The following is a 23,932-nucleotide window of genomic DNA, read 5'->3' as shown; positions in this document are numbered from 1 at the left end:
AGTGGTGAGGTTGTTTTGTTCGTGTGTTTTGAGACAGAGTCTCTCTATGTGGCCCTAGCGGTACTGGAACTATGTAGACCAGGCTAAACTCACCGAGATCCACCTACGTCTGTTTCCTTAATGCTGAGATTAAAGGTGTGTGCCACCAAGCCCAGCCCAGGTATGCTGTCACCCGCTCTGCTCAGTGATTGCCCTGGACCATGAGAAATAAAGCAGTTTGTCACATCCCATCCCCAGGAGTCACTAGTGACAGCTATCTGGTCGACCCTCAGGAAAAGGTGACAAGAAGAACCAGGAGCAGAGCATCATGCTTACAACATTGTGTTTGGCATGATATTAGATTAAATGTTGCACAGGCCTGGGGAGACGGCTCAGGAAGAAAAAGTCTTTGCTGTGCAAGCATGAGGCCCTGAGTTCAAATCCCCGGATGTGGTACTGGGTGTCTGCCTGTAACCTAAAGGCTTGTACAGGGACTTATGGACCACCTAATGCTTTGCATAGATCAAGCCATCTCAGCTGGTTACAAGCCCAAGAAGCAGGTGGTGAGGGGCAGAGGTGCGGCCACTTACCTAAAGTCACAGACAGGAGGCATTAGAGGCAAGACTGAATCAGCCCGAATATTGGAGCAAAAATATCAGCATGAGCATGCACCTGTCCCCTTCCTCAGGGCACGTCTCTGTTTTTTCTAAATCCGTGTCCTTCCTGCTCCTTAGGCCTTAGGGTGGCTTGTCTTTTATGAGACAGAACAAGAGAAGCCTGATTTCACAGCCATGTGCCTCTCTTTAAAGTAAAGCTGTGCTTCTTGTGGGGTCTGTACCTACTCTGTACCTGCTTCCTTCATCTTCTGAGACGGCACACAGCGGAGGGGAGGACACTGGAAAGATAGTTCAGTCAGCAGTGGGGGGAGACACTGAAAAGATAGTTCAGTCAGCAGTGTCGGGGGGAACACTGGAAAGATAGTTCAGTCAGCAGTGGGGGGGGACACTGGAAAGATAGTTCAGTCAGCAGTGGGGGGACACTGGAAAGATAGTTCAGTCAGCAGTGTCGGGGGGAGACACTGGAAAGATAGTTCAGTCAGCAGTGTCGGGGGGAGACACTGGAAAGATAGTTCAGTCAGCAGTGGAAAGGGGAGATACTGGAAAGATAGTTCAGTCAGCAGTGGGGGAACACTGGAAAGATAGTTCAGTCAGCAGTGGGGGGGGACACTGGAAAGATAGTTCATCAGCAGTGGAGGGGAGGACACTGGAAAGATAGTTCAGTCAGCAGTGGGGGGACACTGGAAAGATAGTTCAGTCAGCAGTGTCGGGGGGAGATACTGGAAAGATAGTCCAGTCAGCAGTGGTGGGGGGACACTGGAAAGATAGTTCAGTCAGCAGTGGAGGGGGGAGGACACTGGAAAGATAGTTCAGTCAGCAATGGAGGGGAGACACTGGAAATAATTCAGTCAGCAGTGGGGGTGGGGGGAGACACTGTAAGAGGTGCTATCCCTGGGCTGGTGATCCAGGTTTCCACAACAAATCAGTCTGAGCAAGCCTCAGGGAACAAGCCAGTAAGCAGCACCCTCCATGGCCTCTGCATCAGCTCCTGCCTCCAGGTCCCTGCCCTGCTTGAGTTCCTGCCCTGACTTCCTTCACTGAGGAATAGTGATGTGGAAGTGTAATCCATAACCTTTTCCTTACCAAGTTAGTAACCCTGACTAAGACGGTTGGTGCCAGAATAGTGGGGTGTTGCTGTGTCAGACGGGAGGACCGAGGAAGGACTTTGGAACACTGGACTAGAAAAGACGTTGAGTGTTGAGGACTCAGTGGGCTGTTCTGTAGGAGCCTGAGAGAGAAGAATGTGGAGGATAGTGAATATGATGGCGGCCTGTCTTGTGAAGTGTCAGAGGGAAGCCAAGACTCTCGGGGCATTTGTTTAGAATTGAGATTCTGTGGTATCTGGTCTGCTGGGTCTGAAGAGTCAGCTGTGATCAAGAAGAGACCAGCATCACTGAGGGGAAGTCTTCTGGGAAGAGCGTCCTCAGGGTCAGCACACAGAAGCTGGGGTCCAGAGGCAGCCGAGGTTGTACCTCATGCTGGCAGCTGAACTTGGTAGTGCAAGAGTCACCCGGTGGTGCTGGCTTTGAAGGCCTGAAGGGGTCATGGAGAGCAGCTGAGGCTGGCACTGTGTGGCAGGGCTGGAATCCCTGAGGAGAGCCCAGGAGAGGCCAGTGGCGAAAGTGCAGCCCAGTTGCAGCAGAGACCCCAGGATTTTGGAGATGCCAGTACCATGGATGGCCACCAAGAACAGCAGGGGTGGAGGAGCGGAGCCAGCCTGAGCCTGGAAGACAAGCTGTGTGTGCTGCAGAGGGCAGAGCTGAAGAAATGACCAAGTCCTTTGGAGGAGCCCATGAGATGGTGAGTGAATCCCAGACATTGGGCATTAGATTACACAGTTAGAGTTTGGTTTTGCTTTTTTCATATTGTGACTGTGCCCTGGTTCTCCTCTCCTGAAGTGAGAAATTCCATTTATTTTTGATTTTATATGAGCTCACAGTTGAAAGCCTGAATTTTAAAAAAGATTTCTAGGTTCTAAAACAGGCTTCGGGTTCTTAAATTGACTGAATTTTAAATGCTTGCATTTGTAAAGACTGTGGAACTTGTAAGACTTGTAATATTTAACGTTGTGATGTTTATATTAATGTGTGCACTTGGGGATGATTAAGAAAGGAAAAGTGATGTGTTTAACAGTGATGTGTTTGTGTGTCAAACCGACAAGAAGAAAGCTGTGCTGGCGAATTTTATGTTAACTTGACACAAGGTTCAAACACCAGAGAGGAGGGAACCTCAACTGAGAAAATCTCTCCGTAAGTTTGGGCTGTACACAAACCTGTAGTGCATTTCCTTAGTTAGTGATTGGTGGGTAAGGGCCCAGCTCGGTGCAGGTAGTGAGTGCCACCTCTGGGCTGGTGGTCCTGGGTTCTATAAGAAGGCAGGCTGAACAAGCCATGAGGAACAAGCCAGGAAGCAGCACCCTCCATGGCCTCTGCATCAGCTCCTGCCTCCAGGTCCCTGCCCTGCTTGAGTTCCCATCCTGATTTCCTTCAGTGATGAACAGTGATATGGAAGTGTAAGCCGAATTAACCCTTTCCTCCCCACTTGCTCTTGGCCATGGTGTTTCATCACAGTAATAGTTAAGTCGGACAGAGTGCAAGGCTTGGGATTCAGACCTAAGGCAATGTCCAGTCCCCACTATGGCCACTGCTGTGGGTCTAGATAGTCATTTATATTAGGGGAAAATCCTGCATTCTCAAGGGTTATCCCAAGAAATTTTGCAGGGCTTGGTGTGGAAAACAGAAACATCTGATTTGATGTTTCTAAATCGAGGCTTAAGCTCCCGACTCCAACTCACCCAGATCTACTTAGCGTGCCCTAGTGAGGAGAGTCACATGGTCCATGACTTACACTGTTGCTTGCTTGCTCTATGGACCTGAAGAAAATTCTCCCAAGGTTTGGGCTTGGTTTTCTTTGTGGGTAAGGATCACGGAGGGTGGAGGTAGGTGGATCAGCGAGCTTCTGCAGCCGGAGCTCGGCACATTGTAAGTCCTTAATTTATTCTTATTTTTTTGTCAAGTTCTTATTTCCCATTCTCTGGCATCCTGGAGGCACCAAGCACCTCACTGGAGAGGGTGAGGAAGTATTGTGACTGAAAGCCTACCAGCACACATAAGAGGGGCTCTGGGATCATTGCTGCCAGCCCTAGCTCTTCTGAGTGGAGGGGCTGGGTATGGGAGGAAGAAGGTGGAGTCCTTGCTGATTTAATGTATGGTCTCCGGGAGCCTACAGGGTCTTGGCCCATGCCGAACCACAGTCAGTCTTGCCTTGCCACTCGGTGCCTCTGACCTTCTTTCGTGCTGTCGTTCAGGCAGGCGCACCCCAACTTTGGGGCCTTTAATCTTCCTGTTCCTTTACCTCACGGACTCTTATTCCCCGGCATCCCCAGCCTCCTCCTTTCCCTCTGTTCAGTGAGAAAACACAGCTTCCCTGTTTCAGGTGTCAGTCCCTCTCACTGGTGCCTCTCTTATGTCCACTCCACTTCTCTCCAGAACCTTCCACCTCACTACCACTCACTCAGATGTTTTACGGTCTACCGTCCAAGAGCTACAGCAATGTGCCCATGCTTCAGACTCTCCAACGCTGTGACCTGGCACGTTGGAGGTGCTCAGTGGATTTTGTTGACCTGATTTCTCTCTGGAGGCCACAGTCGGGGGTTTAGGATGTAACTGGTGAAGGCTCTGTGTGGAACCTGCCTTTGTCCTACCCAGGACTGGAGATTCTGGCTTATGGGAGCTCTGTGTAGGAGTAGAAACATAAAGGACCGAAACCTAGTTCCCAATATAGAGGAGGGAGCCACCGGCGAGGTTCGCCTCTTCCAGGGGAGAAAAGTATATCTCAGCGGAGTCTATAAAAGAAACAGAGAGGAGGAGGAGATGAAGCAGTAGCAGCAGTTACCCTTTATAGCCACCAGGCTTTTTTCTGGTCTGTGTTGAGAATTACAGATCAAACATCTCAATTGATAATCAGATCATTCTAGAACTTATATCCACTTTGTACAGGATGAATCAAGTTTTATGGAGGCAAGACCTGACTTTGGAGCCCAGGCTGAACCCCCTGCCTCAGTCTCTGCACTGACGAGGTATGTGTCTCCATGTTGGCTTTGCCCCATTTTAATGATGCATGGATGGAGGGAGACACAGGGTATGCACCGGAGTGCCATATCTTAGGTTCCTCTTGGCAGCTGGCACCGGATGATACTGATGCCCTGCAGGAGGCCTGTGAGGATGGTGCCTTGGAGGACTGCCAGGACGCTCTCTGCTTTATACTGTCCAGGAGGCGGCGCTGAGGTCTCGCGGGCGGGGCGAGTGGGAGGGTTCTGACGTCCACATCCTGGGCTGTCAATCATTTCCCGCCGGCCCCGCCCCTCGCTGTTGCTGCAGGACGCGGAGAGGGGACCCTTTGCACCCCGCACCGACCAGCCCTAACCATGGCTTCAGTACCTGCGGGTAAGCATGGGCGGGCGGCGGGAGGGCGGCCAGGCCCCTCAGCCTCCGCTCAGCTCACCACCCTTCCCTGCTTGTCCCGCAGAGGCCGAGACCCGCCAGAGGCTGCTGCGCACCGTGAAGAAGGAGGTAGGGACAGCCACTCCAGGGTGACAGGGCCACCGTGGTCATCCCTCTGGCAGTGACTGTGCATGGCTGACCAGTGCAGGGGCCGGGGAGGGGTTCGGGGGTGGGGGTGGGTCCTGGGTGTTTAGGGGTATGAGACTCTCCAGGTGTGGGAATGGTAGGAGTCTAGGTGGGACCGTTCCTTGTGGAGGAGCAGGTGGGTGGTTTTCACTCCTGGGGTGGGGTAAGGTGATGTGGGGCTCCTCCATAGTGATGCAGAATGTCCCCAGGTTTGGGGCGAGGGAGAGGTTCAATTATGAATCATGAAGCTATTCCCCTTCTCCACCCCAGATGCTCAGTCCTTAGAGCCACCTCTAGGTGCCAGGGACTCTGTCTGGGAGAGCTCTTAAGGGTCACAGGGCAGCTGTCCCCCTCTTGCGTGCCTGCCATGCACACAGGATTAAACAGGAGTGGCTGCCTGCCTCCGGGGAGGAAAGCGACAGCTGTGAGCCCAAGCTTGACCTCCCAGGGCCCTGGGAGTGGAGACGGCTTAGAAGGCTGAGGTGGCATTTAGATGTCTGTGGGCCTTTTAGGTGTAGATAAGCTTGGCCGAACACATGTGGCTGTGCATGTGTGTATGGGAAACACATGTGCACTTACCTGGAGATACCAAGTTTGTGTGAGTCTCCATATTTGTGTATTTGTGTGAATGAGTAAGATTGAGTATATGTGTGTAGTGTGGTGTTACCCTCCCCATTTTGTCTCCACCCTCTCCTTCAGCCTGCCCCCCCCCACTGCCTCTTCTTCATTTTGGGGTTCTTATCCCAAGAGATTGCTGGGCTGTGAATCCATGAACCAGGCTGTAGTCTGTCGCTTGCTTCCTGAGCATGGGTGTGTGTCTGTGCCTGTGTGTACACCTGTGTGATGCAAGCGTGTGTGTACGGACGGGTGCCACCCAGGAGGCCCTCCCTTCCTGGTGGCAGCCACCTGGGCAGCTGGAGGCTGGGACTTGTTGCTGGCACCTTCTTCCTCTTGGGGCTCGTGGGTGTGTCTTCTGTGTGTAGCTTATTCCTTTTTGTCTAAAAGAACCAGCTCCAGGACTGGCTGCAGATCCGAGAATTTTCAGATAAGGTGATGTGTAAGATAGATAGATGGGGGGGGTGTCCCTCAGAAAGTCCTAGAAGCTTTTAGCTCAGTCTTTGGAAAGCTCTGTTTGAAGACATGAGACGCGTACAATTCAGACCCCAGCCCCACAAACTCATACTCCCGCCCTTTGGAGGAAAGGTCTTAGGTTAAAAGTGGAAAGATTGTAGCTCAGATTTTACCCAGGCCTGGATGGAGCGCATACTCCTTGGCTGTGAGTCTGACATGAACCCCCCACCATTGTTAACGACAAAAGAGGGTATGGCTGTAGCAGAGAGGATGAGCGGTGCCTCTGGGGAAGTTAGGAGACATCCTAGTCCAGCCTGTGCCACCAGCTCCCTCAACGTCATCCGTGAGTCACACCTCCCCTCACTAGGACTTCATTTCCCTCTCTGCTGAGGAACACATGGGGCCCCATGTCCCAAGCCTGGTCCTTACCAATCTAGCTGTGCTCCTAGAAAGGCTGTGGGGGTGTTCCCCTGTCCTGTGACACACATCTGTTTGATTCCTCAATCCTGGAGACCACTGGGTTTGGAGGGAGCTGCCTTCTTGACTGGGGCCTGAGTGGAGTAAGCTCTCGAGCCTTGAGGTAGGCAAGGACAGCCGCTGGAACCAGCAGATTATTGAACAGGATTCACTCGTAAACTTCCAGTTTCTAAATCTTACTTCCGGAGGACAGTCACTCCAAGGACTGCCACTCGGGGATCTGAGCGTCTGTTGGGGGCTTTTCTGTGCTGTGCCCACAAAACATAGTGACCTTATGAAAATGGCAGCGACAGAACCGGGGCTCACGGTAGGGAAGTGGCTTCTAACAACACCCAGCCGAGAGGGACCAGAGTTTACCCAGACTCACAGCCAAGGAGTACGCTCTCCATCCAGGTCTGGGTAAAATCTGAGCCTTGCGGTGACAATGGGGGTGACACAGTTCTCATTACGCTACTGGACACAGCTGGCCGTTTGAAGGGGACAGACTCGGTGCAGGGTAGCAGGAGGAAGGCTGTCATCTTTGAGCTCTCGAGTTGGCCCCTAATCTTACCCCTCCGTCTACAGATTCTTTTGCCCACCTCCCAGCTTTAGAGGGATAGGAAGAAATTTGCTGACACTCTAATCAGCAGACCTTCTCTGCTGTACTCTTCTGGGCTCACATGAGCCACACCCCTGCGTGCCACAACCTCCCTCTTCCTCACAGAAGAGGTGACAGAGGACTTTCCTAGATAGCCAGACAGCTGTATAAACCCGCTCTGAGCTGTGCCATCTTCCAACCACCCACAGAACCTGTGGGGCTGGGACTTCTGTCCAGAACGAGCCTGGGGAGCTATCAGGACCCAATACCCATCGTGTGGGTCAGGAAGGAGCCTGTATTTCAACCAGAGCTGGAGTCGAGTCCTGGATTCCTTCGCTACAGAGGGTCTATAGGCACTGAAGAGACCAGGACAAGGATTCCCTGGTCTCCCGGGGAAACATTCTTCCGGAGGAGACAGACCCCAGAAGACCCAGCAGTGAAATGAAAAGAGGATTGCAGAAGGTGTGTGAGGTCTTGACATAGCCAGACCAAAGCACAGGCACCAGCACTGAGCAGAAACTTCTGCAAGCTTGCAGGATGGGGCAATGCAGGGGCTTGTCAATCACAGTCTCCCGGAAGCATCTCTCTTTATCTTTGCGGGTGTCTGGGTGACCATTTTGTCATAATAGGGATGAAAATGACTCAGTGGGCAGAATAAACTATGTGTAAGCATCCTCCATGTTCACCTGCGCTTCCCAGGGGTTGGATCAATGTCAGAGGGATGCTTCCTTCTCCAGCCAAGGCCCACCAACTCTGAGCTGACTCCTTCATGGCTTGCCTTCCCCTCCCTGCCACCACCCCTTAATTTTGTTTTGGTTCCCAGAGCAAGCAGGGACTGGCTTCCCGTTGTCATGACGACAGCCATTAAAAGAGCCAGCCACATGATCCAGGTTGATAACGGAAGCTAAGTGACTAACTGCCTTGTTTTCCTGCCTCTGGCTGCTGCCAGGAGGCCTCTTAATTGGAGAGAAGAAAGCAGGGGCTTGTGGGCGGCAGATGAGACCCCTGGAAGGAGACAGGTCCTTCGGGGGAACCTGCAGCTAGCTGCGACAGGGTGTGGGTAGCTGGCTGTACTGCAGAGCCAGCCTCACAGCTGCTGAGCTGTGTCTAGGTAGGGGGAGCACACCCCACCCCCAGCCCTGAAGTGGGGGATGGGATGATGAAAGAAAAGGGGGGTGTGCTAAGAAGGCCGAAGGAAAATGAGGGAACCCAGTGCTGTTGCCATGGAGACACTTGGGCTTCATTCTAACCCAGCAGTCTTGGTGAAGGACAGAGGACAACTTGACCACCTCAGAACAATCTCCAGATGACATGCAGGGTCAGCATGCAAGCCTTGAATCAAGCACAAGAGTTCATATGTATTGAGTGCAAGCGTGCAGCTCTGCCCAGGGAACACTTGGCAGTGTTTGGAAATGTTTGACTGGTAACAACTGTGGGAGCTCCCAGCATCTTCAGGAAGATGCCGCAGGTGCTGCTTAACATCCTGAGGTACACATGACACTGCCATATGCCAGCATCGTCACCCCACCATCTACACCACCCCCGCCATAATCATCCCCCTCACTCCACCACCCCCACCCCCACCAGCAGCAGCAGCAGCAGCACCATTTCCACCCCTCCACCATCATCAATCACTATGATCATCTCCATCACTCACCATTACCATCACCCCCACAATCTACTCCCCTACCCCCATCACCATCCCACCACCATCACCATCACCCCACCCCCATATCACCATCAATAATAAAGCCACCACCCATCACTGTCATTACCGTCGTCACCACGACCCTCTACCATCTCCACCACCCCCACCACTGTCCCCTCCATCCAACTGTTACCTTGGCCATCGTCTGTCCACCCGCACCCCACTTCACCACTTCTAGCGCCATCACCTCTCACTGTCACTCCCACAGCACGACTGTCTTCACCATCACTACCCCTCCCACCGCAGCCCCTCCATCACCACCCAGTATCACCGCCATTACCACCTGGAAGACTCCTGTTCCAGGCTAGGCTCTTCGAACAGTCTCCGGAAGAACAACTCGGGCAGATGGGTGCGAAGGAAGGAGATGAGGAAAGTGCATTGGTCTAGGCTTGCACCGGGCTGTGGCTGTCACTGTGAAGACGACCTAACTACCACAGACGGGTGACAGAGCTACAGCGAATGTGAGAGTTGAGGAGGGCTGGTTCTGAGAAAGCTGCATCTAATAGCGATCAAGATGGACGCCTCCCGGCTCCTCGAAAGGATGACTTCTCCTCTCTCCCTCCCTCATTCCCTTCCGCAATCCACAGATGTTTATTGAGCACCCCTGCACCGTAACCCTGTTCAGGAAGCCGCAGCTTGGAAAATGAGGAAAAGGAGCCGTCACGCGCTGTCACGGCACAATTTAGCCAAGGCGCAGATCAGACTATGCATGGTGGGGCTGGGGAGATGACTCCGTGGCAAGCTGCTTGCTGGGCAAGCATGGGGTCTGGGTTCAAATCCTCAGCACCCATGTAAAAGCTGGGCACAGCAGAATGAGTGTGGGACCTCAACACTGGGAAGGCAGAGACTGCTCCCCCGAACTCAGTGGCCGGTCGGTCCCCAGTGAAAGATCCTGTTTCAAAGAATAGGTGGGAAATGACTGAGGGCGACTCCAGACATCAGCTTCTGGCTTTCACATATGCACGTGAACATGAACATGCACACAGCACACACACATGTAACATGAGGGGGCCTGTTTGTTTGTTGAGGGTTTCTGTCCCGCCCAGCTCCCCAGCTGTTTAGTCCCAGAGAAAAATCACACAAGAGATCTCTATAAGTTATAAAGCTGATTGGCCCATTAGGTCAGGCTACTTGTTAGTTAACTCTCACATCTTGATTAACCCATTTTTCTGATCTATGTTAGCCATGTGGCTCAGTACCTTTTTCAGTGGGGCAGCTCACATCCTGCTGCTTCGGTGATCTGGGCAGGAGTGGGAGGAATCAACTTCCTCCTCCCCAGAATTCTCCTGCTCTCCTTGCATCATTTCCACTTCCTGTCTGGTTTTCCCACCTACACCTCCTGCCTGGCCAATCAGCGTTTATTTAAAACATGATTAACAGAATACAGACAATTCTCCCGCACCACACACATACGCATACACAGTATGGATAGTGCCAAGCGCTATGAAGTAAACGAGATGGGGAAAGATTGGAAGGAAGGGCTGACCAGAGTGGTCAGGGATGGCCTCTGTGATGGGATGGTTTTGGGGCAGGGAGGAAAGGAAGGAAGGATGGATATTGCTGTCTGCAGGTCAAGCCCAATCATGCTCAGAGTCTGAGTTGGAAGCAAAGGATAGCGAAGAGGACAATGGGTCTGAAACAGAGTGAACAAGAGTGGAAACGAGGTCAGAGAAAGACTGGGGGCTTGTGCCTATGGACAAGTGAGACTTGGTATTTAGTCTCACTAACTAAACTATGAATTACGTGAGAGCCATGAGGGAGTTTTGAGCCAGAGAGGAACATGAAAGGATTGCAGGCGTGTGGGGTTGGGAACAAGGACGCCATAGTCAAGAGGAACCTTTGGCTTGTTCTTTCTTTCAATGGGGTCTCACTACGTAGCCCTGGCTGTCCTAGAACTCATTCTGTAGACCAGGCTGGCTTTGAACTCACAGAGATCCTACTGCCTCTGCCTCCTGAGTTCTGGGATTAAAGGTGTGCACCTCTATATTCCACTTTCTGGCTTGCTCTTTGTGAGCTAGTTCATGAGTGAGCAGTCACTGTCTCTCTTCCTGCATGTTCCTGCTATGTGAAGTACAGGTGGCAAAACTGTTTGATATTGAGTGAGCAAGAGAGAGTGTGTGTGTGTGCACACATGCATTTGCACGCAGGTGAGTGTGTATGTTCTGTCTGGGCTTCAGAGGGTGGAACTCTTGGACAAAGCCATCTCATCAGCCCACCTTCCATGTCTGATGTATTTTCAAAGTTCTGAGAAGGTGGCTTCTGGGAGCTGTGAATGGCACTGGACACCTTGGGAGGCCCTGGCGCCTGTGCTTCCTTCAGCGAAGTGGCAGGAGGGTTGACTTCTGCACCTCCTGAGCTGTCCCCTCCCAGGGCTGCCCCTGCAGCCACTCAGAAGGGGCTCCAGGAGCTGCAAAGAATGTTTTGATGCAGACTAGCCGATAGGACAGGGCCATTCTGTCACTAGTGCCAGCACTTTGTGGCTACAGAACCCTGTAAAAGGGGAGAAGGCTAAAAATGAATTTCTTGGTTGAAGTGTTTGGGAAGTTTGGGGTGATCAGGTTCAGGTGTAGTTATATTTAGGGGTCAACAATGTCATCGGTACCCTGTGTCTTCCTGGTGAGATGTGAGGAAGACAGAGCCCTTGTCCTGCCTCTGCAGCTGGCATTCCGTGAAGAGATGGTTTGTCCACTCCCCTCGTCTGTTCCAGCCTTCCAGGCGAGTGAGGCTGGCCAGCCTGAGATCTCAGAGCATCTGTTTGGCTCCATCCTTCAGCCCACTCATCCCTGTTTATGCTGCTCTGAATTTGCCAAGCCTGTGTGTAGGATGTAATAAGAGATATCTGGTTAGACTGTGGGGACAAGCCACTCAGCCGAGGCCATCCCCAGGTCCCCGAGGTTGATGGAGCACTGTGTCACGGCAATCATTAAGGAGACACAGGGATGGCAGGTCACTCACCTTCTGTCATAGAAATATCCATACTGCAGCCTAGGGCTTGGCTTCAAACTCAACTCTCCTTTTTACTAAAGCCAAAACCAATAATTCAGGAGTCCTCCTGAAGTGTTCTCTGCCCTCTGGTAGTGTATGACCTTCTCTGATGAGAGACCCCCAACAGCCTTGCTCCCATGTAGTGAGATGGCTGTCCTTATGCCCACTGCCCTCTTGTAGGAGCTGAGTTGGAATAGCTGAGTCTTTGGCTGGCTGTGCCCCTGTCCTGGGGTGGACAGCGCGGGGGTTCCCCCTCCACTGTTTTCTCATCAGCCCGCAGGAGACAGTGTTCAGCCTAAGGAAGCCATACTCCCTGGGCACCGCCCCCTTGCTGTTATGTGTTCCTGTGCCCTAGGGCCCTGAGAGTTCTGAATGCTGACAATGGTATTTCTCTTTCTTTTAATAGTTGAGAATCTGGGAGAATAAATTCTGGTTCCTCCTTCTCAGGGACAGATTGTGGGTATTTATCAACGGCCAGAGAAAGACCACAGTAAAAAACCAGATGGGACTGGGTATTGTGGCGCCTGCCTTTAATTCCAGCACTCAGGAGGCAGAGGCAGGAGGATCAGAAGTTCAAGGTCATCTGCAGCAGCACAGGGAATGTGAAGCGGTCTGGGCTAGTGACTTGTCAATAATAATAATAATAATAATAATAATAATAATAATAATAATAACAGATGCTTGGAACCCTGGTAATTTAGAGACCCAGTGATACTCAGGGACTGAGCATATTCCTTTCTGATTATTATTATTTAGTAATTTATGTATAATTAATAAAATTCTAGCAGCTTCCATTTACTGAACTTGGATCCTAAGTGCTTTCCCACTTCTTCTTTAATCACAAACCAGCCCTCTTGAAGCCCAGAGAGGTTAATAAACACAGACAAGGTCACACAGCCAAAGGACAGAGGAGCAAGGTCCACCTTCCATCCATTTCAGCTTCAATAAGTCCTAAAAACCTAGGTAGAAAAAAAAATCAAAAAAGTGAAGGGGCCAGAAGCAGATGTCTGGGTTCAAGTGTTTGGGAAGTTTAGGGTGATCAGGTTCAAGTAAAGCTGTTTCCAGGATTAATATCATGAGAACCTCTTGCCTCTGTGTTGCCGTCCGAGGTGTTTGTTGGCCCTGTGAGGAGGCAGCGCGTACCCTGCATCCCCAGGGGCGCAGTCTGCCCACGACCTTGACATCACAGCAGAAAAGAGAGCTTCCTTCCTTGCCTTTGGGTCTAGTCCAGCCTGGGTCACATGATCCTTTTGTGGGGCAGGTTGCTGTGATTGGTCAAGCCTGGAGGGGCAGAGCAGAGGAGCATGGGTAGAAAATGGCAGGCAGAGAGCCAGACACAGGGGTGGGACCACAGCTGCCCACATCTGGACAGCAGGACTCTGGGAGTCAGGGAAGCCCAGCTCCAGTGAGGTCTACTGACTTTCATCACTGTGCTCACTGAAAGGAAACGGGAGGGAAAGGGCTCGACTCGCCCTTCAAAGACACAGCCCAGCCAGACACATGAACTGATGTTCCCAGTTCTTCCCTGTGCTCCAGGCCCTGCCTGACCAGTGCACAATTGGGCACAAGGTCCCCTCTTACTGGTCCATTGTTGAGTTGGAAATGCAACTCCTGGACTGAGGAGAGGGCTCACTGAGGGCCTAGGTTTGAATCCCCAGAACCCATGTTAATGCATAAGGTGCTGTAATCCCAGCATGCCTGCAAGAGATGGGAGGTGGGAGGTGGGGACAGGGAGAGCCCCAAACTCGCAGCACAGTTGGTCTGGCCTAGGAAACAGAAAAACGGTCAGGAGATTGTCTCAAATAAGGTGAAAGGTGAGGGCTGGCAGCTGAGGTTGTCCTTTGACCTCCACACATGCACAGTGGTCCACCCTCCACACACACACACATAACTGTGTTTGTGTAAACATCACAAACATACATGAAAATAAGACACGATTCTTCAATAATCCCTGCTTCTTTGCAAATGCTCAGCAGATCCACATAGCTAGTGCTGCCTAATGGGTATACAGATTGTTTCTAGAAATCACATTCTGGTTATTATATCACGTGCTTGAAATATAGTCACATATATATAGTGCCTCGCATATTGTATAATGCAACAATGTTGCAGCTGTTTGAGAGGCAGACCTGGTATGTTATCCCATTTTAGAGATGTTTAAATGGAGGCACTTTAAGTGAAGTGACTTGCCCACAGGCATACAGCAGGTGGCAGGTGAGAGAATGTAAAACCATCCCTTAAAGATGACATCCCAACTGCCTTCCCTTTTAAGGCCCAGTAGGGTAAAGGCAGTGTCTGCTTTATCTGGGTGTTTTAAGCAACCCCCTGAAACTTGCTTTTCACACCCTCCCAAGTTTAGGCGTTTTTTGGGAGAGGGGCCTCGCTCAGAATCTGTGTGTTTTCTCATCTGCAGGACTGTGCATCTGGAGTTGGGGCGTTGCCAGAGACCTCAGTCACATGAGGTGGGCAGTACACCTGGGAGAAGGCAGGCTGCTCGCGGGTGTGGGCGGGATGTGAGGCACGAGCTTGGCTCATTTCTCCGGGCATAGGGAAGTTGGGGCTCCTCCTTCCAACTGCCTCATCCCATGAGAAGGGCTGGTTCCAGGGGGCCTGGGGTACTAGTATAGGAGGTAAAGGGGGCTGGTTGGTAGAAATCTCATCCCCTGCCTAGAACACCTTTCTCTGCGGTTGTTGGGGGATTGGCCAGTCCTCAAGCCTTCGGTGAGGGAACCATGCCCAGTGCCTATTTATAGCAAGCGGATAAACCATTAACTCATGCGACTAAGCCACAGACCTCCATCCTGCAATCCAAACACCTATTTAGAGCCAGTGGGTTGGGAGTGGGCAGGGGAAAGATTTCCCAACACTCTGCAGTCTCTGGAGCCCACTGATGTCCAATTTCATACTTCCCTGGCCTGCCCTCTGACTTGCACCCCTTCATGTTTGGGTCATCCTCCCCAGCCTGGCTGCCTTCATCTGCATGTGGTGAGAAACAGGAAAGACTGGAGGACACACTGGCTCTAAGGAATCCTCAAGGACCCCTCCTTGGAGGCCTGTGGCTTGCATTGGGGTCCTCTTGGCACAGATCACTTGGACAAGTGTGTGAACAGAATTCCATTCACTGCCCTTCACACCCTTTGAGTCCCCTATTACTCTCCCCTTCAGCCTTGGCAACCTGCAATCTCTTCGCCTCCCCCGTGTGTGCACCTGTTCCAGAATGGCATCGTTGGCATTGTGCAGGGCACAGCCTTTGAGTGCTGCCTTCTTCGGCCTGGTAATTGGTCAGTGAAGGTGCATCATCCTTTGGCAGCGTGATTCTCCCAGGGAGTTAGTGTGTGCCAGGTGGGCTGGGAGAGGTGACCCACAGAAACTGAATCAAGGCCGGGGAGCCAGGAATTGCCCATGTACCAGATCCTGATGTTCAGTTGCAGGGGATCAAGTGAACGCTGCTTGCTGCCCTGCTGCTAGGGTCCCCACCTGAGACAGCCTGGAGCTCCCTAACCTCAATTCAAACCTTGAGGTCCACAGACTTAGTCTCACTGGGAACACGGGAAGAGTGGAGACACCCACGGTGTTTCCTCACTCACCAACCCTAGGCTTTTGTTGCCTTAAGCCGGTGTCAGCAGGGGCTGGAGGGGGCTTAGCTGGGCCCAGGAGAGGTTGGAGACCTCAGACAAGCGGTGGCTCTTGGGACTTCTGCTCAAGCCTGTGTACTGGGTGCCTCCAGCCAGGGATCCCCGTGGGCCAAGTCCAGCATGTCGTTCCCACCCTTAAGGCAAGATGTTTGTTTAACAATTTTAAAGATTTGTAAACAAAGCAAAAGAGACCATGTGACCTAGACTGTGACCTGCAATTAGGTCTCCCAGGTTTAGCAAATAAAAATTCAGAGTGCCCAGTTGAACCTGAACTTCAGAGAAGCAGAAGGAAAAGACCCTTGCAGTACTCCATACGCTATCCGAGATGTGCTTTTACTAACACCACCTCCCTGCGTCTGAGATCTGAGTGCATGGGCCATTCTCCCAAAAGTCAGAAAGTTTTTTTTTCTTTTTCTTTCTGTCCCTTTATGGAAAAACCCTTGCTGACCTTGGCCTTTGATATACAAAGTCCCATCAGGAAGGACAGGAGGTGGGGAGACAGTTCTGGAAACGGAGCTACCGAAGCATCAGTGACTGGCATTAGTGGTGGTAACAGCCTCAGAGTGGTCACTGTCTTGTATGAGCAAGCACTTGTGTGCCCATGGGCCTCAGGGTCTCCAACGGTCATTCAACAAACTTGGTGTGTAGGAGTCCGAGCATGGTGGGGTATACCAGGAACACAGCATGCTATGAGGGACGGGAGGACATTCTAGATGTTTTTAGAAAGAGAGTTGGCGGATCTTTCCAAGGAACCATGTGAGTGGAGGGGACCAGGATAGAGCTATATGGGGCCTCCGCCTTCACCATGGGAAACCCAGGCTGGAGCTCACTCCAGGGTTTGACCTGGGCCTAGTGGCTCCCAAGGGCTCCTTCGTGTTCTGTCTCTGTCCCTTAGAAGGCATCTGTTGTTTTGGTGCAGCTCTGTGCAAGGTCCTAGGGGAAGCATTTTGCTTGAAGGTTCTGGAATTTTTAGCCTAGTCCTATGGGCTGGGGCAGTGGGTCCCATCCAAGTCAAAGACTTCAACGTAACCGGGACACTGGGCAGAAGACAGGAATGTGGTAGTTGATTGGGAACCTGGCAGAACTCCAGGTGGGCTGTGGGGGGATGGGGGCATGTGGTGGGCAGCAAACAGGACAACCATAGACCCAGGAACATCTCTCCAGCCTGGAAGACCTGCCTGGTTTCCCAGCTTGCCCTGACTTATTCTGGAGATCCATTCTCCTATGCTGTTTAAATATTTACAGGTGGAAGGAGGGAGGGAGGGAGGCAGGACTGCTGTCTGAATGGAGGCAGGTGTGGCAGAGGCCTACGTGGAGGGGCAGGGCCGCCACCACCCCAGAGCCAGCTGTGTCCTGGGCAACCCTGAGTGGAAACTCGTTGGCCTTCGCAGAAGGCTCATGAGCGCCCCCTATGGAAAGCTCATGCCCTTACATCACAATCCTGGTAGGTTTCTGCTTGCTTGAAGCTTCAGATCTGTTTCCCAGAAAGCGAGACCCAGCTGGACAGCTCTACTTCCTGGCCAGCTTATCTGTTTTGAGACAGGGTTTCTGCTCCTTAGCCCAGACTTGTCTAGAACACCTGTTCTTCCTGCCCCTTCTCCTGGGTGCCTGAATTTCAGGACTGTGTCAACATGCCTAGTTCAGGGAGGGCTTTTAGATGCGTTTGTTTGTTTGTTTGTTTTTTGGGAGATGTGATCTCTTTAAATAGCCCTGGCTGTCCTAGAGCTCACTCTGTAGACCAGGCTGGCCTCGAATTCACAGAGATCTGCCTGCTTCTGCCTCCTGAGTGCTGGATTAAATGTGTGTGTGCCACCATGCCTGTCTACTTGTTTAATTAACTGCAGTGAGTATATATGGATGTTTTGTTCGCATTTATATCTGTGCACCATGTAAATGCCTGGTGCCTACGGAGGCTGGAGAGCCTCTGGAACTGTAATTACAGACAACTGTGAGCCACTGTTCATGCTGGGAACTGAGCCCAGTCTTAACCACTGAGCCGTCCATCTCTCCAGCACCCCTGCCCCAACACACGCACTTTGATTCTTAGCAGGTTAAGCAGGTTTCGAAAGGAGCAAGTTCTGCTGTGGGGGACTGCATCGAGACTCCAGACACCCTATTGGTCACATGTTGACCCCTGAGGCCTCCCAAAGCGTCCCCACAGGGTGTTGCTGGCAGGGTCTTCTTGGGGCACCTCTCCCTCCTGACCCCCATCTCAGTGTCTCTTTTGGTCTCTGTGTGGGAGAGATTCTCAGTCTTGGCCTGTGAGCCGATCCTACCCTTTTCCTTGCCACAGACACCCAGATGAGAGTCCCTTCTCACCGAGTTCCCAGCTCCTTAGGTGTTCAGCAGAGGGGCAGGCCTGTTCCCAGTCTATATGACCCTTGGGAAGGCGCCTCAGCTCTCTGAGCCCCACATGCACAGTGCTGCTGTTATGGGGAGCCCACCAGAGATGACCTCTCACTCCGTTTACAGCCAGCCAAGAGTCTTATTCCTGTCAACTGGGGTGTTCCTGTCAGCTCAAGTAGTCGGGACCCAAGTGCAGTGCCAAGTGTTTAGAGTAAGGGGTTTTTAAAGCAAAAACCACATCCTGGTATCTTGCCCTTCAGCTGCAGGGGGAGTTTTGCACAAACAAGTTGTTTAACAGAAGCTAAGATAAGCTAGCTGGGGCATCGTGGTCTCAGGTCCCAGGATAGAGCTGGGTAATTTTCCAGAGGCTTCCCACCAAGAAGACCAAATTCTAGTTAAGCCTAAAATGACCTCAGCAAGATTCCAACATGGAGGAACCTCTGTACTGTCTTGACCTGTCACAGTGTTAGGGATAGAGTCCCACACATGCTAGGTACGTGATCTGTGCCTGACTCTCTGCATACTTAGAGTAAAGCCAGTAGTGATGTCCGCATGAGCATTGAGGAGGGCGTTGTCCACGAGCAGCGAGGCTAGGCTGCGGTACATGTTCAGTAAAACCTCTCTCTTCCTTAAAACCAAAATGTGGTCAGTGGCCTGTTGTAAGACAAGGACCCTCCCTGGGTTGGACTTCTCGGATCTTGGGTGAGTTATCTGAAAATTCCATGCCTCAGTTTCCCCACCCGTAAAAGAAACTGAACCTTTCTAGAATGGTTGCTCTTGCAGTCTCTGGTGTGTGCTGGGGAGGTGTGTGTGTGTGTGTGTGTGTGTGTGTGTGTGTGTGTGTGTGTGGGAATGAGCAAAGTGCTGAGTCATGACCTTGATCATCAGAGATGAGGACCTGGATCCTGATGCTATGAGGGTGTTGCTTTCGTTTGCTTGGGCTTCTGTGACAAAATACCACAGGCAGATTGATCCACACAGAGCAGGGATGTGCTGTCCTGAGGTTCTGGAGGCTGCGAAGGAAGGACAGAGACCTTCGTGCTGGGTTGTGCTCTCTTGGCCTTTAGAGGCCATCTTCCCTCTGGACTGTCTGACCTGTGTCCCTCTTTCCTCTTCATGTGAGGACACTGCTCATACTAGATTGGGGGCGACCCTAGTGGCCTAATTTTAAAGATTTTCTTTTCAAATATGATCATACTCAGACTAAGTAGGAAAACGTGTTTTAAAATCACCAGTTGGGGCTGGGCAGTGGTGGCACACACTTTAATCCCAGCATTCGGTGGGTAGAAGCAGGCAGATCTCTGTTGAGTTCAAGGCCAACCTGAACTACAGAGTGAGCCCTGGGATCCAAAGTTACAGAGAAACCCTGTCTGGAAACAAACAACAAACAAACAAAAATAACCTGTGGATGGGGAGGGAGGGGGACACAACCCAGCACAAAGCCAGTCGGGGAGGTGGTCTGTCGCAGCAATTTTTGGGGAGTGCGAGAGAAATATTGGGGTGTGGGGAGGAGAGGAAGGAAATGAGACATTCTAGGAAGCCGAGTGGAGCAGGTCTGAGGGTGCCTCCTATAGAACTTACTGGGGTTCCCTCCCCTCACCCGAGCCTCAGAGAAAGCTGGAGACCTGCCACATGTCCTGAGGAGGCTCGTGGCTTCCTTTGGGGACACGGAGCAGATGGGACCTGGTGTCTCTGCACACAGGCAAGCAGCAGAGCTGCTGAGTCAGAGCAGCCCTGGGGGTCAGAGGCGGGGACGGGCAGATGGCCGCCTCCAGAAAACAGGAGGACATTGGCAGCAGAACCACACCTGCCTGAGACACGGCGGTCACAGCCCAGGACTGGAGCCTGGAGCGCCACACTATGGCCATGTCAGAGTCCCTCAGCTATCCCAGGTTAGACCAGCTGGGTGAAAGCCAGGACTCAGAGGACATCAGCCTGGTAGAGCCACACTCATGCAGGGTCAGCAGGCTACTGCCAAGCTGCCAAATCTAGCCCTCTGCTTGCTTTCACTTCTGATCTGTTTACTTTTCTTAGATGATTTATTGTGAGGGCGTGCTGCAGAGGTCAGAGGACGCTTGTGAGGGTTCAGTCTCTCCTTCCACCATGGGGATCGAAACTCAGATGGTCAGGCTTGGCACCAAGCACCTTTACCTACTCAGCTATCTCCCTGGCCCCGTATTTCATTTTCTCTCTGCTTCAGTCTTTATTATTTCCTTCCTTCTGTGGCCTTGGGTTTATTTCTTCCTGTTTGCTAATTCCTAAGAAGTGAAGATAAGTTGTCGTTGCAGTCTTCCGCCTTTAAGCATTGCCTCAGCACTGTTCTCTTGCACCTAGTAGGCCTCGTATCTAGGATGTCTTGTACCTAGTAGGTCTCACATCTAGTATGTCTTACACCTAGTAGATCTCGCATCTAGTATGTCTTGCACCTAGTAGGTCTCGCATCTAGTATGTCTTACACCTAGTAGGTCTCGCATCTAGTATGTCTTACACCTAGTAGGGCTCGCATCTAGGATGTCTTACACCTAGTAGGTCTCACATCTAATATGTCTTACACCTAGTAGGTCTCGCATCTAGTATGTCTTACACCTAGTAGGTCTCGCATCTAGTAGACCTCAGCACATTGTATCTGTTCACATTTATCTCAAGATGTTCTTCTCTGTCTCCTGGGACTTCTTTGACTGGCAAATGAGCTCTTACATTTCTGCCCGTTTGTGGATTTTCCTGTTTGCCCCTCTGCTTTTGACTCCCAGTTTCCTCCCACGGTGCTAATGAAAGATGACTGAAGGCGTGGCTCAGTGGTATAGTGCTTGCCTGGCATGTGTGAAGCCCTGGGTTCACGTCTGTAAAGCAGGGGTTCAGGCTGAGAATAGGTCCTGTGAGGCCCAGCTGTTGCCGCTGTTCTCAGAGCCAGTCATTCACTGTTGCTGACACAGGGGGACGGGCTGTGGCTGCCCTGCTGCCTCTGAGCACTTAGTGACGTGTGACCGAGGGCTCTGTCATCCTGTGTGCACCTCCAGGAAGCAAGCTGCAGGAAAAGACAGGGGCTCCAGGGGCTGACCTGAAAGAAAACAAATGTGGACTCGCTGGGGGAAGAAGGCGGGGTCCAGAACGTGGCTTCCTTTGTCCTATATTAGAGGTCCTGTGGCAGATTTCTGGAACAGGCCTTTGAATCACCTTTTGACCTCAGACTCAAGGTGGGGAAACTGAGGCCCAGGAGAAAGGCTTTGTTTGAATCCCATAATGCCTCCAGACATAATGGGATGCAAGTTTGAGTAAAGCCAGAGGACGTTCAAGCCCCAGAGGTCACTACTTTTCTGAGGCCAGCTGTCCTTTCCCAAAGAAACCTGTGTGTATCCTGGAGTCACATCCTGGAGTCACTGAGCAGTGTATGACAGGGACTCAGTGTCGTGAGGATAGGCCCTAGCCTGTAACGGGGACCCCAGCTGGTAGTCCATCTTCATCTATTTCCTCCCTCTCTCCCTGGCAGGTGGACTCCCATGAGCCTCTATTTCTCAAAGTTCACCCACAAACCTGTTGGATCCCCATGCTTCCAGAATTCCATAATTGACTGTCACCATGGTGCCCCCTTAATTCCTTTACCTTCCAACTCACTTACCACTGCATCCAAGGGATCTTTGTCGAGCACCTAATATACAGTGTGGATAAGGCAAAGGGCAAGGCAGGGGACTTGTATTCTGGAGAGGAGATGCAGGTAGGACACCATAGGAATCAGAGCAGGAATGGTACCAAGTCCTTGGAAGGATCTGTGTTGGATGTCGCACAGGGGCAGTTCTGGGAACTGTGGGTAGGGGAGGGCACTTTGTGTGACATCTGAGAAAGGTGGCAAGCCTCCGTGCAAGTGAAGTGAAATGGGCAGCTTGCAACCTTGAGCCTCAGATCTGCCAGAAACCAAGAGACTGTGGAAGGAAAAGAGATTGCTCAAACACCCCAGACAGCCTGTGGACACGCTGGAGGTACAGCATGGGCCCTGGGGCACAGCACCCCATCTGATCAGTCTCTCCCACCCCCTGTGCATCCTGCAGGTGAAGCAGATCATGGAGGAGGCCGTTACCCGAAAGTTTGTTCACGAGGACAGCAGCCACATCATCTCCTTCTGTGGTGAGTGGTGTCCGCGGTGGCGGCCTCGGAAGCGGCAGCAGTGGGGAGCGGCTTCCTGGGTGGGCTGCGGCCGGCCCGGGCGATGCACCTGGGAGCCAGCTCTTGCTTCATGTTGAGCTTTGTGACTCTGAAGCTTCACTCTGCGGGTGGAAGTAGATTTGGAAATGCAGTGGGAGAAGGGTTGAGGATGCCTCCTGTGTCCCATGGAGGGCCCAGTAGGTCTTGCCCCACATTGACTCATCCCCTTGAGGCATTAGTGATGGCCTCAGTCATCTCCCTCTGGGTAAAGGATGGAGAGAATGGGAACTGTCTTAAAGGAGTGATGAGGGCTGGGGCGCAGCTCAGTTGGCAGGGTGCTTGGCTCAGATGCACAAAGCCCTGGATTCCATCCCCAGCAACACATAGTATGCATGTCGCCACACACTTGTACCCCCACACTCCAGTGGTGGAAGAAGAAGAACCAGAAGTTTAAGGTCATTCTCAACTATGTATTGGTTCCAGGCCAGCCTGGGCTAAAGAAGACCCTGTAATAGGTAGTTGGGTATGGGGAGTTAGCAGCCACTGAGGTATCTTGAGACTCATATTTAGCAGACTGAGCCTGGGAGGTCTGAAGTGTGACTCAGACCCCACTGTAGGCCATCACCGCTCAGGAGGAGCCAGGTTCTCTGTGCCTGAGGTCAGCTCCAGCTCATGATGGGGTGGCCGTTTTGAAGCGGAACCTCTTGTCTTTTCTCCTTGGAACTTTAGTAAGTGGAATGTCTCATTGGAAGTGCACAGTGGGGTCCCTTCCTATGATCATGGCCTTGTGAAGATACCCGAGCAAGGATATGTAGCCAGCCTGCCCAGGTCTATCCACAAGCTGGGAATCACCAGTGGGACTGATTGTGTGTGGAGCAGAACCTCACCACTTTGTAGCAGACAGACTGAGTTCAAATTTCACCTTTGCCTCTTCCTGTTGAGTGTATGTCCTGGTTTGCTTTAAAATGCTATGATAAACACCAGAATCAACAGTAGCTTGTGGGAGGGTGTGTTTCCACTTACACTTCTAGGTCACAGTCCATCACAGAGGGACGCCAGGGGGTTGCAGGGGTTGCCACCCAGAACAGAAATAAACACACAAAAATTGTATTAATTAAATCAAAAATTATTCTTGTCTATGTTAGCCATGTGGCTTGGTACCCTTTTTGGTGAGACAGTCACATCTTGATTGCTCTGTGGCTGGTTCATGACTGCAGAAAGAACTTTCCTCTTCCCAGAATTCTCCTGTTCTCATCACCCTGCCTCTACTTCCTGCCTGGTTGTCCCGCCTATACTTCCTGCCTGGCTATTGACCAATCAGCGTTCTATTAAATACAATTGACAGGGTATAAACCATTGCCCCACAGTACTTCCCCCTCTTTTTTTAAAAAAAAATACAAGAACTCTGAATCTAATATCCTTTGTTTAACTTTTCTCCTTACCATTATTCATAACAACTTGTAACCAACATTCTAAACAAAGGAAAATATCCATTGTCCATTTTTTGGGAATGTGGGTGTAGTTTTCCAGGCTGCTTCCTGCTGGTTGGGGGCACTGATAATCTTATGGGGAACTGAAGAAAATTTAGAATTATGATCAAGTCGTGACTGGAGTATCCTGTGAGGCCTGATTATCTCAGGCAGCGTCTTAAATCTGTTCTGGATGTAGAACTGAGACATCTGTGTCATCTGTTCCTACTGGAGATTTGTAGATGATATTCCTTGATCAAACCTGATTTTTCTTAACTCAGAATGAATCCACAGTCCCTCATT

The 23,932-nt window shown here is 51.5% G+C and overlaps 1 protein-coding gene across 4 annotated transcripts in view; it reads left to right on the top strand.

The window, feature by feature from the left end:
• Nucleotides 1-1,536: 1,536 nt before the first annotated feature.
• The window catches only part of Sgsm1 (small G protein signaling modulator 1), a 78,839-nt gene continuing 56,443 nt past the window's right edge, over nucleotides 1,537-23,932 (top strand). For 2 of the 4 annotated variants that reach the window (XR_015737321.1, XM_087903706.1), the window contains exons 1-3: nucleotides 4,900-5,041; nucleotides 5,124-5,167; nucleotides 22,067-22,142. Coding sequence is in view for 3 of the 4 variants with exons in the window: in XM_087903706.1 (XP_087759832.1) it covers nucleotides 5,023-5,041; nucleotides 5,124-5,167; nucleotides 22,067-22,142 (139 nt within the window). In the remaining variant the exon portion in view is untranslated. The other 2 variants (XM_087903704.1, XM_087903705.1) reach the window with 2 other exon arrangements.

The sequence above is a fragment of the Myodes glareolus genome, chromosome 2 (genome assembly GCF_982192425.1).
Source record: "Myodes glareolus chromosome 2, mMyoGla1.1, whole genome shotgun sequence".
Taxonomy (NCBI): Eukaryota; Metazoa; Chordata; class Mammalia; order Rodentia; family Cricetidae; genus Myodes; species Myodes glareolus.
Note: the sequence above shows the minus strand (reverse complement) of the source record. Positions and strands in the feature narration are given on the sequence as shown.